We start from the raw sequence: 19,930 nt of genomic DNA on the forward strand, positions 1-19,930 counted from the left end.
AGGAGGGAGAGAGAGGGCCCGACTGAGTCGGTAGAGGTTGTGGGTGCCGCTAGGGGCCCCAAACCCCCCTTCAACATCCGGGCTGGAACCAGACCGCTCCTCTGAGCGGCCGCCCGCGGCGCCAGGGCGCATGCGCGCATCGAGCTCACGGCCGCCCGCTCCGCCCCACGGGAGACCACGCCTCCGGCTCACCACGGGCGAATGGGCAGAGGCCGTGGGCGGGGCGGGGCGGGGCGGAGCCGGGCCCGGCCGGCCGAACCCGGGGAATGCGAGCGCCAGCCCCCGCCCCAGGCCAGTCCCAGCTGCATCTCCTGCCAGAACTCCAGGCCGCTACGCGGGGCGGCTGCAGCCTCCGCTCCAGCGCCCACGCCGTGCCCTGCATCCCGGGAACCCGGCTGGACCCCCGGTGGCGCGGCCGGTAGGAGGCGCGCGGAGGGAGGCATGTGCTTCTATGTGTGTGTGTGTGTTTCGGGGGGGCGTGTGAGGATGCAGCGTGAGCCAGTGCGTTCTTCGGTACCACGAATCGGTGGAGGGGGCTGCATCTCCCGCGGGCCTGGGGGGAAAGGAAGTGAGCGCTGGCTGGGGGGCGGGGTCCTGGGCGATCCGCCTGGGCTCCCTGGGCTCGTCCCCACCCCCACCCCCACCCCCGGCGAGGAGTCTTTTTTTCATCTCCCTCTGGGTGTCTCTGAGTCGTTTTCCTAGTGCGGACGCGCTGGAAGCGCCTAACACCCGGGGCTAGACTGTCCCTTCCTCTCATCTTCCTTACAGTTCCCCCTCTTCTGTTCCCTCCTTAACCCCCCCTTTCATTCCTGCTATCCACCAACCCCTTCTGGGTACTACCCCACCCAGGCTTGGGAAAGGGGCAGGGCCGAGGCTCCTGCTGCCCCAGCCTATCCACTTCTTGGCACTCCTCCCCAGGTTGAATGGGGGCTTTTCTCCTTGACTGCAGGGCGGGTGCACACGTGTGTGTGTGTGTGTGTGTGTGTGTGTGTGTGTGTGTGTGTGTGTATGTATGTGTGTTGCAGGAGTGTGTATTGCCGGAGTGTGGGAGAGTGGTCTGGGAGGGAATGGATCTTTGATTTCTCAGACCTGAGTTCCCACCTCTGTTCCTCTGGCTTGGGGGGGTCTCAGAAGACTGGCCTAGGGGACCAGAGGTGAAGTAGGACCAAAGATCATTAACAGGTGTGACGTTCTCTCTCCCAGTCATTTCGTGTGGTGGGATTCACCCCCAAGTTCCATACAGATGAGTAGAGTGGGGCACAGAGAGGCAAAGTCAGCTGCCCTCTCAGGGCTGCTGAGCCAGAATTTGAACCTGGGTCCGCCTGGCTCTCATCCCAGAGTCTCCTCCCTACACCCGTGGTTTGGAGAGAAAAGTACTGAGGGCGACTATCCCAGGACTCAGGGGAAAGAGAGATCTGGGCAGACTTCTTGGAAGAGGGGCTTAAGGATGAGGCTCAGCCAACTCAATGAGTCTGAGGCCTGCTGGAGGAACCACTGTGTTCCGCAAGGATTGACACCTCCCACGGTCCTGGGGCTGGTCCTTGCTCCTGTCCCGAGGGTCAGGGAGTGGGATGGTCTGGCTGCCTTTGCCTCCTGGGCAGGGTGTGGTGGGCCCCGCTGCCGCTGCAGGCCAGGCCAGGCTAGTTGCCAGCACACAGAGGCATGGTCTTTGCCCTGAGGAGCGTCCCTTCTGACGAGACAGGCAGTGGGTCCACAGATAAGGCCCTGCCCAGAGTTGTACCCAGTGCTGGGGATGAGTTCACTTGCAGATTCGTTGGGGCTGGGTCTCAAAGAAGTCCACCAAGCAGAAAAGAAAAGGCAGGGGATTGCAGCCCCAAGGAATAGCATGAGTAAAGACCTGGCAGTGTGAAAATGAATGCTGGTGGGGTGGATTGCGGATGAGATAGGTCAGATGTGTGTCCAAGAAGGGTCACCTTTGGCTGCGTAGTGGGTGGGCTTCTGTTGAGGCCTGTAAGGAGGAGGCCAAAGCAGGGAGAGGGCCCTCCCTTCTGCTCTCCTCTGCTCCCCACCCAGGGTTAGCCTTGGCAGGGGAGGAGGGGCCCTGATAAAGGTTCCCAGAGCAGGGGTGCTGGGGGCAGGAGGTGCCCAGGGGCTACACAGGGCCCCAGTGCTGGGGGAAGGTAGGTGGGGCTGCCCCTGTGAGATGGGGACCACCATTGCGGGTGGGGCAGATTGGGAGTAAGTTGACAAGTGGACTATTGGATAGGGTGGTTGTGAGATGCCTGTGGGTTTTTGTGGGAGACATCTGGAACACTGCTCCCAGGCCAGCACTGTCTCTGCCTGCTTTCCTGGCAGGCTCTCAGATCAGCCCTGGAGTCCTGGTCCCCAAACAGGAGGCCTCTTGCACCCTCAGTAGGTACCCTCTCCTACCTGCAGGGCCTAAATCATGTGTCTGATCTTTCTCTTGGCTGAGACCATCTCTGTACCTTCCTACTTGCCTATGACCTTGAGGCGGAGAACTTCCCTTTTCTGTCTCAGTTTTCTCATGTGCGGAATGGGGATAAATGCTGCCTATTCACAGGGACTGGGGGATGATGAAGATGAACTTAGATCATGTCACTGAACGCATCTTTCTAAGTACGTGGTGTCTGGTAGCCATTATTACTAATAGCAGCTGGCAATCAGCATCACTTAGTTCCCTCCCTGGGGATGAGGGGCTGACTTTGGGAGAAGAAGGGTGGAAGGAAATAGGCCTCTCTTATTGAAGTGGAAGACTCTCTTGGATTTAGTGGGTGAGGGAGACTGCTTATGGGAGTGGTCTCTATCTGCCTGACCAAGTCCCCTGGCTTCTCCCAAAAGCTTCTAGCCCCTGAGGAGAGGCAATGGCTGAGCAGCTGGGAGCACCCTAGAGTGCAGCATGTGAAGGTTGAACAGAAAGCCCAGCAGCGGGCCCTCAGCTCCCCCAGCTGCAAAGAGCAGGATCTGCAACACCCCCCACCCCTCCCCAGCAGCCTTCTGGGCAGCTGGCAGCAGTCTCTCTGCAGCTGGGCTTTTCACCCGCCCTGTCTCTGTCCCCATCTATTCAAGTGTTTTGAGTGCCTTCAGAGCCCCTCCCAGGCACCCCTTGAGTGCCTCAGAGAGCTCTTCTGCCTCTCCATCCCTGATCCCTGCTCAAAACTTTCCTGGGCTCGCCATGGTCCTGAGATTTGGGCTTCCTGCTGCACATCTCTGAGCCCTCCTCCGGGCTGGTGGAGATGCCCTGGGATTACCTTGCTTTAGTGCAGGCAGAGCTGCTCACTTGCCTGTGGCCTCGGGCCTTGCCTTTCCCTGCTCACCCCAGGCAAAGGGGCCAGGTCCCTTTGCGGTTGGAATCTGGATGTCTTAGGAGGCCAGCCTCAGGCTTGGAAGGGGAAGCTGTGGACAATGTGTGCTTACCCGCAAGGGCCTGGGTTACTGCTCCCCATTCTGGTTGTTTGCACGTGTGCTTCCAGGGACCCGAGCTTTCCCAGGGATAGGGGTCTGGGTTGGCGACAGCTGAGGCTGCAGTGGTCTGTGGGTTTTTTGCTGTGGTTTTCTCCCACAGTGGCCATGCGGGAGAAGGGGCTGGTGACCGGAGCACACCAAAGCCCATCCACTGGTCCCCAGCTGCCCTTCACTGTCAGGATGTGCCCCGGGGGATGGTGGACAGAAGGCTGGGAGCCCATTGGCTTGACCCACCTGCCTTGCCTGGCCAGCCCCTGCTCAGCCAGTGCCCCCTGCTGCTGTGTAACTTCTGCCAGTCGGAGTGAGGTGAGACCCAAGTGACGTGTTACTCACAAGAGGAACTAAGGAACTGGCGTGGGGTCGCTTTGTTGTACAGCGGAGCAACTCAAGGTGTAGGAACTTCATTCCCCTCATGGGCTTCTCCAGGCAGGAGAGGCGGCTGGGGCCCCATGACCTGTTCCCTGGCTCCCATTAGCTATTCTTCAGGAACAGCATCGTTCAAGAGCATATTCCTTTCCTATCGCTATTGTGACAAATTGCCACACTTGGTGACTGAAAGCAACACAGATTTATGCTCTTATAGTTTCGGAGGTGAGAAGTCCCCCATGAGTCTAATGGGGCTAAAATCCAGGCTGGCTTCTTCTGTGGGATCCTGGGGAGAGTCCGTTCCCCGTCTCTTCCAGCCTCGGGTGGCTGCTGGCGTTCCTTGTGGCAACATTGCTTCAGTCTCTGCTTCTGTCTCATTGCTCTTTCCTCCTCTGGGCAGATCCCCTCCACCTCCCTCTTGTAGGGACACTTGTGATTACATTCAGGGCCCACCCAGATAAGCCAAGATCGTCTCCTTGTCTCAAAGTCCTTAATCACATCTGCAGAGTCTCCTGTGCCATACAAGGTGTCATTCACAGGTTCTAGGCATCCGGGTGGGAGTATCTTTGGGGCCATCATTCAGCCCACCCCAGGAGCTGACTGCAGCACCACTGTAGGTGCCATTCCCAGCTCCTGCCGCCACCCCAGTGCTCATTGAGGCTGGCTTCCCCAGTCACAGTCCTGTTACCCAGGAGGTCACTCACAATGTCTGTCTCCCCTCCAGCCTGGGAGCCTTGGAGGCTGGGCGCTGCTGTAGCCCTGGCCCCAGTGTCCAGCCTGAGCCCCTGGTAGCCAGAGTTCAAGGATGTTTGGAAGAAGGGCATCCCTGGCGTGGCTGCATGGGTGGCCCTGGTGTCTGGACCCTGCCTGCATTTGACAGTGTGCTGGGCCTTTCAGGGTGGAGTGCAGCTCATTTCAGACATTCACACAAGAAGCCCAGTGCTTTGCAGGGTCATTTGATGCTCACCATCACCCTACAAGGGGGTGGTCCCGCTTTACAGATGAGAATACCAAGGCCTATTACGGCCAAGTCCTGTCTGGTATATGGGGTCAGGTGAACAGGCTGGGCCAGTAGAGCAGAAAATACCTTTGTTTTACAGATGAGAATTCTGAAGCACAGAGAGGTTAATTGCTTTGCTCCTCGCTGGCCTCAGTCTCCCCATCTGAGGATGGGTATGTGGACAGGATGTTGCCCAGCCTGACATCTTGAGGCCCTGGTTCGCCCTCTGCCTGGGTATGGGGAGCAGGCGTTGGCATTCTAGGCTGCCATGGTTAGGAATAGGAAGTGACTTAGAGCAGTGCAGGGGGCCTGGAAGTGCTGCTCACCCAGAGACATGGTCCGCCGTTGCAGGAGGGGATAAGCCCCCTGGCGCCTCAGGAAGAACCCTAGCTAAACCCCAGAGCTCCGGCCTGCCTGCTGCGGACCTGCCCCTGTGTGGGTCTCCTTTCCATCCCCATGGCCAAGGCCACACCATGCTAGGCCCTGCTTCTCTCTCAGGGGCCTGTCTAGAGCCTGGCCTCCCTGCCTACATCCTGGGCCTCCTTTCCCGTTGACCTTCTCATACATCATCGCACCCCATCTCATGTCTGAGTTCTTAGCCTGGCTTTCAGGGCCAGCCGCAACCCAGCTGTGGCAATATTTCTCTACTTCCTCTTCCCTCTCCCCTGCATTCTGTCCTCCAGACCTGCCTAAATGATTTCTTCCTCCAGAATAATATTTCCTCCCCTAAACCTTCCACCTCCTCCATCTCTTGAAATCACAATCTACCCTTTAAGATCCCGCTTTGATGCTACTTCCTCCGTGCAGCCGTCCCTGCCTGGTGTGAACGAATCGCTCCCTTTGAGAGCAGGTCTCGCTGCCTTGTACTGAGGTCTCTGCTTCTCGCCTTCACCAGGCCGACCTCTAGGGCAGATTCCCATCTGACTCCTCACTGCCGTTTGGTCAGGCACAGGGAAGGTGTGCGAGTAAAGTTGGAACGGGGGACACACCTGAACAGGACACCCAGGGCTGGAGAGTGGGTCACTGCCCGAGGGAGGGGTGGTGGGCAGGCTGAGCAGGACTTTGACATGGGACAGGTTCGTGCTTCTGCCCTGAATGTCCTCTTTCCCCTCAGAGCCTCTGTCTCCCGTTTGTGTAATGAGAACAGCACAGCTCCTTTCTGAGGTTGTGCAGGAGCTTGCGCTGAGGAATGGCACACTTCAGTTTCCCAAAGTGGGAAATGGGCACTGTCTCCCCAGTCTTCACACCTTGAGTCTTGGAGACAGGTCTCGGGACTCGAGTCTAGGACTGCCTGTGCAGGAAGTGGAGAAAAGGGCTGTCCTGGTGAGAAACCCGCCAGACTGGAAAATAGTGTGTAGTGTTCCCCTCAGTGGCGAGAGCCTGTGGCTGGAGAGGGCAGGGGCTTGCCTGGGCTCACACAGCACAGTGAGGCAGAGGTGGCTTCAGTGACCTGATCAAGTCCCATTTTGTTAGGTTGTCTCCCCTGTGGGGACTGAGCGAGCACACAGCCCCCACCCCACCCCGGGTGAGACAGAATGTCCTGCACAGCGACACCCAGCTGCATCTGCCGCTCTCAGTACTTTCTCTGCAGGACCTGGTGCTGGACTGGAAGCCCCGAGGTAGGGTGGCCACCGCACTGGGTTGCCTGGGGCTATGGGTTTCCCGGATGCAGTTCTTTCAGTGTTCAAACTGTGGTGAGCTGCTCATCCGAGACTGGGCCTGGGGCTGCCCCCTGCCCAGCAGTTTCCACCTCCACAAGTGTGGCCAGGTCCTTGGCTTCTTCCTGTCCTGCCCAAGGCCTGCAGGAACGCCTGACCTGGAACACCCTTGCAGAAGCTCCTCTCCCGTGGCCACTTGCTTACAGATGCTGTTTACAACAGTGGCTCCTGCTGTTCCTACACTCTCTCCTGCTCACAGCACCCTGGGCGGGAGCCCATTCCCAGATGAAGAACAGCTGCAGGGTCAGGCCTGTGACTCAGTCAGGATCACACAGAGCCAGGCCTGCAGCCAGCACAGCCCTCACATGCACTGCCGGGGGACATCATGGCTGCAGGACCAACCATTCCCCCAGGACCAGCTGGAGACCCCATGCCCCGTACACGCTTGACCCTGCCCACAAGGCCCTCTGTGTCTCCTAGCAGGGGAGCGGCCTGGTAGGATTTATGTTAGAAAGATCACTCAGCAGCCGGGTGGAGAATGGATTGGACACAGAAACGATAAGGGAAGAGGAGGGGAGAAGAAAGACAGGATTTCCCAGCCCTGGTGCCAGCTCGCCTGGTGGTGGCTGGAGTGACTCACTGGGCCTGGTTGCCTTGGCTCTGGCGCCAGAACCCAGGAGCCTGGAGCTTTGGGTGGCCCAGGGGCTGAGAGCCTGAGGTGGCGCTGAGCCTGGCTGTCCCTCCACAGCACATTCTCCCTCCCCACCCTGCCATCCATTCCTCAGCACACGGCACGTCAGAGAGACAGGGGCCTGGGAGGTCACAGTACACCCACGAAAGGACAGAGAGACACGCTTTAAGCATCTTATTAGGTGGTGACTTAGGGAGCAGATGGAGGATGGGGTATGGGATAGAAGGGGATAAATACATTAACAGAATCAAAACCACAAATAACCAGGCAGCCACCAAATGGAGTTTCTGCCCTTTCCAGTCCCCTCTGGCTTCTGGCCTTCCCTGCTATGGCTCAAGCCAGGGCACTTCCAGTCCTGGGTCACTGTATCAGCATCTGACCTTTAGTCTTGCCCCTGGCTCCCCTGTGCCTCAGTAAGTGCCAATGCCCCTCTGCCTGGCATCCCCAGCCCTGCAGAGCTGGTCCTGCCAACTCCCCCCCAGGCTCCACCCACCCAGTGCCCTCCCACCTTTTCCCTCTCCCTGTGCCGCATCCTGCCCTGCTATGCCCTTGCTGATTCTGGCCTATCCTTCGGGCCCTGCTCAGGCTCCATCTCAGAAGGCCACCACCATTTCCCCCAGCCCCTTCCTCATCAGCCAGCTCAGCGCCAGCCCAGATCGGGCATCAGGAAAGATGTGCAGGTTGGAATTGACTGTGTCCCCTGAATGATGAAGCCCCAGCTGTTCAGCCCTCCCCTGTTCATATGGCAAAGGGCAGTGGTGGGGGGTGTCTTCCCTTGAGAGGGGAGAAGAGGTTGAGGAAGGGAGGTAGGGGAAAGGGAGCTTTGATTGGCAGGGAATGGGTGAGGGCATCACTGGCTCCTTCGGCCAGCACTGGGTGATACCCACTCTGCCAGGCCTGTGCTTTGCACTGGGCACCAGTGTGGGGTATGGGGCAGTGGGGCATAGGAGAAGGACCCCCAGTAGGCATTCCTGTGTTTTTCCTTCACCCCCACCACTGGCTGGCCACCAGGAAGAGTTGAGGCTCTCTCCCACTTGGCCCTGGAACCCAGCCCCTCCACGTCCACATGTGAGCCTGCCAGTCCAAGTCCTGTGGACGTTCTTATGGTGTATCTGGTCTAGTCTTGTCCTTTTCTAGTCCGTTTCCCATGTGGCAGCCAGATGGAGCTCCCCGAGACAGCCATGACCAAGTCCTTCCCCTTCTCAGCACCCTTCCACACTCCCCATCACCTTAGGATGAAGCCAGACTCCTGCACCTGGCATCCTGGGGCCTCTGGTGGGATCCTCTGCAGCCTCATCCATGATCCCTGCCCCACACCTCTTCCCTCCCCTTTTTTTCTGAGCACGATGCCACCTTCCTCAGGGCTGAAAACATCCCCCTAGGAATGGTCTCTGGCTGGCGTCTCCCCTTCTCCGGTGCAGAGGAAACCTTGCAGGTGTGTGCTTGGTTGGGGTGTGGGGGTGCCACACACCTGTAGGACCTTCTTGTGGACTGCCCCAAGTGTTGAGACACTCTGAGTATCAAGCCTGCAAGTATCCTGAGAGCTAGAGGAGGAGGCTGAGATCAGAGAAGTGGAGGCTCGCAGAAGGTCACACAGCCTGCGTGACAAAGTCTAGTGCTCGGACCCAGCCTGGGGCACTTTCCCACTCTGCCTCCCTTCCCCCTAGGTCAGCCCCCCTGGGTATGTGGTGTCCAGCTGGACAGGGCTACAGCTGTGAAGGGCCCTGATCTGCTGGGACCTGGGTCACCACATTCAGCCAGTCCTTTTGTTTACCTTTTTACTGAAGCGTATGTAACTGATCTACAGACAGGTGCAGTAGGTCATAAGTATAGAGTTCAGTGTATTTGCACAGGGACCACACCCATGTAAACACCACCCAGATTAAGAAGTAGTTTTACCAGAACCCCAGAAGCTCTCTCACACCCCTTCCAGTCTCTACCCCCAAGATAGCCAAGTCCTGCTTTCTGTTCACTGTAGATGAATTATGCTGGCTTTGCTTGTCTAAAAAAAAAATGGATCTTTTTAACAGATAAAAATTGTTTATGTTTATCATGTACAATGTAATATTTTGAAATGCGTTATACATTGTGGAATGGCTAAATCGAGTTAATTATCACACGCATTATCTCACATACTTTTTTGTCCTGAGAACACTCAAAATCTACTCTCGGCCAGGAGTGGTGGCTCACGCCTAGAATCCCAGCGCTTTGGGAGGCCGAGGCAGGCAAATCAGGAGCTTGAGACCAGCCTGGCCAACATGGTGAAACCCCATCTCTACTAAAACTACAAAAATTGTCCGAGTCTGGTGGTAGGCACCTGTTATCCCAGCTGCTTGGGAGGCTGAGGCAGGTGAATCGCTTGAATCCGTTAGAGGGAGGTTGCAGTGAGCCAAGATTGCGCTACTGCACTCCAGCCTGGGCAACAGAATGAGACTCCAAAAAATGAAAAGTCTACTTCTAGCAATCTTCAAGAGTATAATCTATTGCTATTAACTATTGTCACCGTGTTGCAATCAATCTCTTGAACTTATAGATCTCTTGAACTTACTCCTCTTATCTAACTGAAATTTTGTGTCCTTTGACATCTCTGCAACCTCCCTCCCCACCCTCACCCCTCAGTCCCTGTTGACCACCCTTCTACTTTCTGCTTCTATGAGTTCAACTTTTAAAAACTTCCACATATGAGTAAGATCATGTGGGATTTGTCTTTCTGTGTCTGGCTTATTTCACTTAGCATATTATCTTCCAGGTTTATCTATGTAACAAGTGATCAGATTTCTTTCTTTTTATGGCTGAATTAGATTACATTGTATGTATATACCACATTTTCTTTACCCATTCATCCATTGATGGACTCTTAGGTTAATTCCATATCTTGGCTACTGTGAATAGTGCTGTAGTGAACATGGGAGTGCAGATATGTCTTCAACGTACTGACTTCATTTCCTTTGGATTTATACCCAGTAGTGGGATTGCTGGATCATATGGTAGTTTTATTTTTAATTTTTTGAGAAACCTCTATACTGTTTTCCATAATGGCTGTACTAATTTACATTCCCACCAACAGTGTACAAGGGTTTCCTTTTCTCCATATCCTCGCCCACACTTATCTTTTGTCTTTTTTATAAAAGATATATCTTTTGTAAAAAGATTTAAGTCAGGCACAGTGAGTGGCTCGTGCCTGTAACCCCAGCACTTTGGGAGGCCAAGGCAGGTGAATCACCTGAGGTCAGGAGTTCGAGACCAGCCTGGCCAACATGGTGAAACGCTGTCTCTACTAAAAATACAAAAATTAGCCAGGCATGGTGGCGCATGCCTGTAATCCCAGCTACTTGGGACGCTGAGCCAGGAGAATGGCTTGAACCTGGGAAGGAGAGGTTGCAGTGAGCCGAGATTGCGCCACTGCACTCCAGCCTGGGCGACAGAGCGAGACTCTATCAAAAAAAAAAAAAAGATTTAAAAAAAGTCTTCTTTATAAAAGACATATCTTTTGTCGTTTTTTTTGGTAAGATATCACACTTTTGTCTTTTTCATAAAAGCCAAAAGATGGGAGGTGGTATTTCACTGTGGTTTTGATTTTCATTTCCCTAATGATTAGTGATGTTGAGCTTTTTAATTTTTTTTTTTTTTTGAGACGGAGTTTCACTCTTGTTTCCCAGGCTGGAGTGCAGTGGTGTGATCTCAGCTCACTGCAACCTCCACCTCCTGGGTTCAAGCGATTCTCCTGCCTCAGCCTCCTGAGTAGCTGGGTGCCTGCCTGGCTAATTTTTTGTATTTTTAGTAGAGATGGGGTTTCACCATGTTGAGCAGGCTGGTCTTGAACTCCTGACCTTAGGTGATCCACCTGCCTCGGCCTCCCAAAGTGCTGGGATTACAGGCATGAGCCACTGCGCCCAGCCAATGTTGAGCATTTTTTTCATATGCCTATTGACCATTTGTATGTCTTCTTTAGAGAAATGTCTATTCAGATCATTTGCCCACTTTAAAATCAGATCATTAGGGTTTTTTGCTATTGAGTTGCTTGAATTTCTTATCTATTCTGGATATTGACTCTTGTCAGGTGCCTAGTTTGCAAACTTTTTTCCCATTCTGCAGGTTGTCTCTTCATTCTGTTGTTTTCTTTGTTGTGCAGAAACTTTTTTAGCTTTATGTAATCCCCTTTGTCTATTTTTGCTTTTGTTGTCTGTGCTTTTGGGGTCATATCTAAAATATCATTGCCCAGACCAATGTCATAACAGCTTTTCCCATGTTTTCTTCTAGTAGTTTCATAATTTCAGGTCTTATATTTAAGTCTTTAGTCCATTTGAGTCCATGTTTGCATACGATGAGAGATAGGGAAACTTTTATTCTTCTGCATGTGGATATCCAGTTTTCCCAACACCAATTATTGGAGAGACTGTCCTTTCCACTTTGTGTGTCCTTGGTACTTTTGTTGAAAATTAATTGACAAATTAAATGTGTGGACTCATTTCTGGGCTTTCTATTCTGTTCCATTGGTCTTTTGTCTGTTTTTGTGCCAGTACCATATGGTTTGGTTACTATAGCTTTGTAGTGTATTTTGAAGTCAGTGGCGTGATGCCTCCAGCTTTGTTCTTTTTGTTTAAGATTGCTTTGGCTATTCAGGGTCTTTTGTGATTCTGTATGAATTTTAAGGATTGTTTTTTATTTCTGCAAAAAATGTCATTGGAATTTTGATAGGGGATTGCATTGAATCTGTAGATTGTTTTGGGTAGAATGGACATTTTACCAATACGAATTCTTATCTACATATACAGAATCTTTCCATTTATTTGTGTCTTCAATTTCTTTCATCAGTGTTTGATAATTTTCAGTGTACAAGTCTTTTACCTTCTTGGTTATATTTATTCCTAAGCATTTCTTTTTTCCATGGCAACTATTGTAAATTGGATTGTTTTCTTGACTCTTTTGGATAGTGTGTTGTTAGTATATAAAAATGCTACTGATTTCTGTGTATTCCTTCTATACCTATTTTGTTTGTCATGAAAGGATGCTGAATCTTGTCAAATGTGTTTTTTTAATTAAATGAGATGATCTTATGTTTTTTGCCCTTCGTTCTGTTAGTATTGTGTATCATGTTTATTGATTTGCATATATTGAACCATCCGTGCATCCTTGATATAAATCTTACTTGATCATGGTGAATGATCCTTTTAATGTGCTTTTGAATTATTTGCCTTATTATTATTATTATTATTATTATTATTATTTTTCCTAGAGATTGGGTCTTGCTATCCTCCTGAGGCTCTTGAGTAGCTGGGACTACAGGCATGCACCATCACACCCAGCTTGTTTGTTAGTATTTTGTTGAAGGTTTTGCATCTATGTTCATAAGGCATATTGGCCTGTAATTTTCTTTTCTTGTAGTGTCTTTATCTGGCTTTGGTAATGGGGTAATGCTGTCCCTGCTTTTCTATTTTACTTAAGTAGAATCATGTAATATTGCTTCTTTTGCTTAATATGCTTGTAAGATCCATCCATAGGGTTGTGTGCGACAACATTTTTCATTTTTATTATTGTTTACTATTCTATTATGAATATACAAGAACTTATTGATCCATTCCATTGTTAATGAACATTTAGCTTGTTTCTTATTTTCAGCTCTAACAAATACTACTGCAATAGACATTCTTGTACATGGTTTTTGCTGAATGTGTGCATGCATTTCTATTGGACATATTCTTAGAATTACTAGATTACTAGATTATATGAACACATGATTATATTATTTCTTCAGGTTTTCTAGATATAGTCAAATGGTTTTGCAAAGTGATTATACCAATTTATCCTCCTACCATCAATGCATAAGAGCTCTACTTGGGACTGTGTGTGTGTGTGTCTGCATGTGTTTCACTTTAGTCATTCTACTGGGGGCATAGTGGTATCTTATTGTGGTTTTAATTTGCATTTCCTTAATGATTAGTGACGTTGAGCACTTTTTCTTCCCTTTTTAGGCCATTTGGGTATACTGTTTTTCTCATGTTCTTTCCTAAAAGCATTATTGTTTTACCTTTCAGTTAGATTTGAAATCTATCTGGAATAAGTTTTGTATACGGTTTGAGGTAGGGGTAAGACGACTATTTTTCCTTATGGATAGCCAATTGACCCACCATTTATTGAAAAGATAAATCCTTTCCCCAGTGCATTGTGGCAGCTCTTTTGTCATATATCAGGTGTCCTTATACTTGTGGCTTATTTTTGAACTCTATATTCTGTTCCATTGGTCTGTGAGACAGTACCCCGTGAGCTTTGTGATCAGCCTTGTTACTTAGTGTAAGTCCTCCGGCTTGTTCTCTTCAAATGGCTCTGCTTATTCTGGGCCCTTTGTGGCTTTGAGGCCCATGGTGGCTTTGAGGCCCTCTTGCTTCTGGGCTTGGGTTCAGCTGTATCCTTGGTTCTTATCATACCCCTGGGGCTGATGCTGGCTCCATGACCCCGTCTCTCAGAGGCTCAGAGGGGTAAGTGACTTGCCCCTCCACACAGCTCTGGAGCCTGGCCTTGGCTTCTGCCTCAAGGACAAATTCCTTGGTGTTCCCACCTACAAAATGGCTTAAGTGGTCCAGGGAAGGCTCACGGGTATCAGGCCACTGGAAGATGAGGCCTTATTCTATCCTGTACACAGCCAGGCTGTCCCTGCCACCTCCAGCAGGTCCAGGGAACAGCAGACTAGGCCACACAGCCTCCTGGAAGAGGAGTACCAACCATGTCCCAGGTGAGGACAGACTGAGCTTCCCTAAGGCAGGCCTAGGAACAGATGCCACTTTCTTTCTGTCGTCTGTCACCTTAGAGGCTGGAACCCAGTGGGGCTCAGAGGAGCCTTGCTGATTGACAGCTCAGAGGGGTTCCCACCTTGCCCAAGGACACACGGCAGCTAAATGATGCAGCTGGGATGCAAACTCAGATCTGACTGACCTGCCAGAAGTCTGGGTTCCTGAAGCTCCCTAGTGAGCACCCCCAGCCCCCTCATTCTGATCCAACTCCAAACTTCCACTCTTGGTCCACAGAGGCCACGCTGGGTCTGACTCACCGCCACAGAGGTCACAGGCTGGGTCTGACTCACCGCTGCCCTGGCCACAGGAGGAGGAGGGCTGATACCAGTGAGCCTTCCCTGGAGATGATGACCAGCTAAGCCATTTTGTAGATGGGAACATCAAGGAACTTGTCCAGAGTCTGCAGCCTCTTATGCAGGTCTCAAGCCTCCAGACTTCATTTCCTAGGCTTCCCAAAGCAGGGCCCAGGTTAGCACTGTGCTCCTTTTAGGGGGTGCCCTGATGTGGTAAGAAAGATGTCTTTCGTACCTCTGAGCCTTCGCGTGAGCTGTTTCCTTTGCCGGGAATGGCCTTTCTCTCCTGCCTCTGTGGCCGGGCTTGTGTGGAGGCTTCCCTGCTTTCCTCTTGCTGAATGAGACATACTTCATTTGGCCTTGTGTCTGTTGGCCACACTAGACCAACTCAGACAGGAACCCCAAGTTGTGGTAGCCCCCCCATGCCTGGCAGGGGTCTGGACACATCGTGGGTGAAGCCCAGATGTCGACTGCCTGAGGTTGTCAGTCCTCAGGGCACAGAGCATGAAAGGATACAGAGTGCCGCTCTGCATGGTGGGGTATTATTTGCTCCTCACAGTGGCCCAGAGGCCCTGGCACATTGTCTCTTCCAGACAAGGAGCATGCAGACCAGTGAGGTGATGCGGCCTGCTCAGGGCAGCGGGGGCCCGGGCCGAGTCTCAGGTGCTGGAGAAGGGCCGGGCTGCAGCAGAATGTGCTAGGGCTACAGCCTAGATAGTGGGGGTGTGGGCACTGGCTGGCACCCAGCTATCAGGGAGGGGAGGAGAGGAGAGCCAGGCCTGCGCCAGGGTGAAGGGGTGGGCCCTGCTGCAGCAGACCTGAGTGCTGGCGGCTGTGATGTGGAAAGCTGATTCCCCTTGGGAGCCTCTGCCACTCTCTGAGCCTTTTTCTCTTCTTGAAGGAATTCCACCTGTACTCATGTTTATTGGTTCATGCAACACAGCTACTCAGTCCCTGAAGCCCGGCATTGGACCCTGGGATAGAGAGAGGAGCTGGACATGGCCCCTGCCCTGGAGGGATATGGGGTAGGCTGGGGAGGCAGAGAAGTCATGTGCAGATGGGGTACAGTGTTAATGGGTGCTGTCCCAGGGGCACAGGATGGCAGAGGAACACTGTGTGCAGAGGCCCTGAGGAAACAGTTTTGTGGGAGCTGCGAGGAGCTCCGAGCCCTGGAGCTTCAGCCCAGGGTGGAGAATGGTGGGGATGAGACTGGCAGGAGGAGGGAAGAGGGCAGGCGCACAGGGCAGCTGGGAAGCTCAGGTGGTCCTGCTTGGCCCAAACAGCTGAAAACACCAGGGAGACAGGAAGTGCTGCGGGCCTAAGCTCAGGCTCAGAAAGAAAAGGCCTGGGTGGAGCAGCTTGCCTGCCTCGTGGTCTGTCTGTGGCCTTCAGTGCTCTACCTGGAGCTAGCAGAGGACAGCTGACCCTGTTGGGGTGTTGGCCCCATAGATACACTGGGAGGTGACCTTGGGGCAGATGGAGAGTATAGAGGGCAGTCTGTGTAAGGGCTGGGGCCAGAAGAACCTCACATAAGTAGGCCAAGGTCAGCCTGGCAGGCGGGTGAGGCTGGAGGAATGGGGCAATGGTATCAGACCCTCAGCCAGCCAGGCCTGGCCCTGTGCAGCCCTCGGCCTAGCTGAGCTCTCCCTTTGTGGCCTCTCCCTCCCTTCCGTCATCCCCAGGAGTGGACCCTCCCAACAGTGTTGGCCCCTTCCTGGCCTGGAGAACACCCAGACCCTCTTTCTCTACCGGCCTGGCTGTGTGACCTGGGTGAGCTTGCTCCCCATCTCTGGGCCCTCTAGGCTCAGAAACACTGGAATTGCAAGAGCTGATTTCTGGGCTCCTGCTTTCAGCTTCTCTGATCTAATTCTTTTAGCTTAAATTGCTTCCCGAGCTGACCCTGCCGGAAACCCGTGGTGCTAATGATGCTCCTTGGTGACTGTGCCAGAAGCCTGAAGCCCGGGAGCTGGCTCTGTGGGCTCCTCTCTCTCCCTTAGGCCTCCAAGGCAGGGAGAATGGGTGGGAGGGGGCAGGGCTGCTGGCCTCCCTGGGCAGAGGGGCAGCCAGAGAAGTTAAGTGGTTGGCCTGAGGTCACAAGCTGCCCCAGTACGGATGTGGGGGCAGAAGGTGAAATGGCTTCAGGTGCAGAGCAGGGGACAACTGCTGTCAGCTCCCTTGGCAGGTGGGGGGGACAATGGCCCCCCTTCCTCCCTGCTGTCCATCCGTGCCCGTGCTCACTACCCGAACTTGCCTCTTTCCCTTCCTGTCTCTCCCTTCCCTATTTCCCTCCACGTGAGGCCCCAGTGAGGCCCCAGCTCAGCCACGGTGTGTGGGGAGACCCTGAGTGAGAGCGGTAGGGTCACACAGCCAAGGCGGTGGTACTGAAGTCGGAGGATCTGGGTCCCTGTCCAGACACCAGGTTTCCGGGGGAGCTTGGGCAGGTCGCCTCACCTCACTGAGCCTCAGTTGTATTTTGTGAAAGCTGGCAGCCGTGTGCTCACTGGCACTGTTGGCAGGCAGTACACACGCACATCTGGCCAGGGAAAAGGGGCGTCTCTTGGGACCACCGGGTGTCTCGGCCCCTGCCGCCTCACTCCTCTTCCTACTGGCGTGCTCGGCAGGCTCCTCAGCCTTCAGTTAATGGGTTCGCTCCTTCCAGGAGGTGCAGCAGCGCTGCGTAGTTCCCATCACTGAGCCGAGAAAACGGCCCAGAGAGTTCACATGACCTGTCCGGCGTCACCCAGCAGGAGGGCGGTGCCACTGGGGCTGGCACTCACTCGGTCTTGCTCTCAGATGTCGCTCCCACAGCCAGCCTACCTTGCCCTGGTTTCCGTCAGGGCTGGGCTGGAAATTGTGGCCTTTACCCCCAAAGGGTTGCACTGTTACCCTGGGCAGGCCCCAGGAAGAGGAGACCGGGCGCTGTGGGGCTGCACCGCAGCCCAGATGGAGTTTGAGGGATGGGGTGGGGGGGTCATAAATGGGGTGGTCACTCAGGCGCTTGGCTGTCTGAGCATCTCTCGGCGCACCTGATATGCAGGCCCTGCCAGCCACTGTTCCTTGCCCTGCCCTGCCCTGCCCTCTACCCACACCAGGGCCCCTGGGGAATGGAGGGAGGGTTAAGGAGCCATGGGCCTGCTCTCTACGGAATTGGAGGCATCTATCCCGAGGTGCTGTGAGGAAGGCAGCATGGTGCGGGGAGGACCGAGAGAATGAATGAATGATGCCAAGAGGGGTACCTGGGGCAAGGTTTTCCCACACCAGACAGAAATGTGCCACTCTCTAGAGGAGGGGAGGGAAACCCGGAGGCACACGCTGCTTTCCTGTGGGAGGCACAGGAGCTGCCAGGGCTGGCCACTGGTCTGATTCTGTCTGAGGAGGTATACGGAAGGTTGGTCAAAGGAATGCAGCGAGGTGGGTGCGGTCTGGGCCAGGCCTGAGCTCTGAGTGGCCTGCGGGCCTGGTACCGCCTCTGAGCTTCAGAAACGAGAAAATCCAGTCTGTGAAGGTCCCGCTCTGCCGTATACCAGCTGTGTGACCTTTGATAGGCTCCACGCCTCTCTGAGCCTTCCTTGCCTGTACCATGGGGCTGATGATGTCCACTTCACAGGGCACAGCAGGGACCCAGGGACTCCACGAGTGACGGTCTTCTTGCCCTCCTGTCCAGGTGTTCCCCCTTCCCTCCCTGAGGCAGCAACCACCATGTTCTCGTGCGTGAAGCCCTATGAGGACCAGAACTACTCGGCCCTGAGGCGGGACTGCCTGCGCAGGAAGGTGCTCTTCGAGGACCCCCTCTTCCCTGCCACTGATGACTCGCTCTACTATAAGGGCACGCCCGGGCCCACTGTCAGGTGGAAGCGGCCCAAGGTCAGTGTCTGGTCCCAGCTGGAGCTGGGTGAGCAGGCCTAGGCCCACCCACACGGCTGGGTCTGCAGGGACATTGGAGTGGCGGGAGGAGGCATCCTTAGCCCCAGGCTGCTGAGAAAGTGAGGGTGCTGAAACGGTGAAATTTGATCTGGATAGGGAGCTCGGAGAATGGGCTGTAATCCTGTGCCCACCACTGGACTGGTTGAGGCCCAGCCAGGCCTTCATCCCTCTCAGGGCCTCCGCTTCCTCACAGGAAAAACGGGGCAGTAACCTCAGCCCCACTGAGGGTCATTTTTGGAATAAAAATGGGGTGATGTGGATATGACCGTTTTTAGTAAAATGTAGACTGACATCCAAATGTAAGGAATTTGCTTTCCTGATTGTTATCATCATGATTTTGAAATAGTCATTTGTGGTAGAAATGAAAAGTATTTATTATGATGATTAATCAATAATAATAATAATAGTAAAAAAAATAGTAGTACCTACCTCATAGGGTGGTTGTGAGAATTAAAAGAGGTAATGCATGCCAGATTCCACACACAGCCTGGCAGCCAGTACGGGACCATGGCTATTGATAATGATGAACAGGTGGCATCTCTCCGACCGCTTCTCTTGGTCCCTGAGGCTAGAGTGTGTTACACAGAAATGTTTGGCCTTGTGGTGTGATTTCATCCCCATGAACCCCGATTCCTGGATGTGAGGGTGGGCTGGGGAGGGGTTCGCTGCTTGTCTGTGGGTCCTACAGAGTGGGGTCCCTGGTGGCCTGGATGGAGGGGAAGCGGCTGGAGGTTACTGCGCAGGCCCCTCCTTGGCCTCCAGGGCTGTGCTGGTGACACTGTGAGGGCCATCCCCTCACAGTGCAGGAGACTGTGCTGTCTCAAGGATGCTCAGGGCCGGAGGAGGCTGTGACTCCCGCAGCCCAGTAATCAGAGGAGGCGTCTTGGAGGTGAAGGGTGATGAGGCTTTTGCCCGAAGGGCCGGGTGGGAAAAGGCAGAGGGAATAGAAACTCACAGGTCGGAGCCCCTCAGGCTCCTGTGGGCCGGCGGAGGGCCGTGCCCGGGATGGCAGATCTGGGGCCAAGATGCTCAACCTTGCTCTGTGGGTAGGGAGGTCCCTCTGAGGCAAAGGCTTTCAGCAGCCTGTGATAGGGTCAGATTTGCATTTTCCAAAGTTCCCTGTGATCCCCTGGGCTTTTTGGGAAAATGAAATGTAGTTTTCTAGTTTCCCTCCCAGGCTATGATCTCGAGTCCCTTCTGACTGAAAATACCCTGTAGATGTCCTTGGACTGGGACTCTTGAGAGGCAGAGAAAACTGAGGCCAAGAGAGGAAGGTGCATGTCCTAGATCGCCCATGAGCTGCTAGCAGGGGTAGGTGAGGACCCAGGAGCCTTGCCTCCCTGCGTCCCACCTTCCTGACACCAGATAAAGGGCCCCTGGTGCCCTTGACCTCAGTCCCAAGAGCTGTAACAGACCCCCTGGCCCTGTACTGACTCTCTGGAAGGCCCAGGAGCCTCCTGGCCTGGCCACAAGAGTTCTGCCTCTCGGGCCCCCTCTCCCACACACGCCTTCCTCTCTTCCTTTGTCAAGTAGGTGGAGAGGGAGCTGGCCTCAAAGGGCCTTTGTGAGGCCTTGGCTGCGGCGGGGAGGGCTGGGCACTGGAGGTCTTCACCCTCCTCCCACTCCATCGCCTGGCTGCCCCCATCCTGACTCCCTCCTGCCCTCTGGCCATTGCCCAGATGGACTGGAAAGAGGCTGGTGAGGCCTGGCGGGAGCAGGCTGGGCCTGCCTCGGTGAAAGGAGGAGACGCCAGGTTGGCCCACTTG

The 19,930-nt window shown here is 53.9% G+C and overlaps 1 protein-coding gene across 2 annotated transcripts in view; it reads left to right on the forward strand.

Moving 5' to 3' along the window:
* Positions 1-294: 294 nt before the first annotated feature.
* Positions 295-19,930, forward strand: part of CAPN5 (calpain 5) — a 57,420-nt gene continuing 37,784 nt past the window's right edge. Inside the window, exons 1-2 of one of the 2 annotated variants that reach the window (XM_045371255.2) lie at positions 295-439; positions 17,905-18,104. In XM_045371255.2, the coding sequence (XP_045227190.1) occupies positions 17,940-18,104 (165 nt within the window). In that variant the 5' untranslated portion in view covers positions 295-439; positions 17,905-17,939. The remainder of the gene's footprint in view (positions 440-17,904; positions 18,105-19,930) is intronic. The other variant, XM_005579153.4, reaches the window with a different exon arrangement.

Source organism: Macaca fascicularis, chromosome 14 (genome assembly GCF_037993035.2).
Source record: "Macaca fascicularis isolate 582-1 chromosome 14, T2T-MFA8v1.1".
Taxonomy (NCBI): Eukaryota; Metazoa; Chordata; class Mammalia; order Primates; family Cercopithecidae; genus Macaca; species Macaca fascicularis.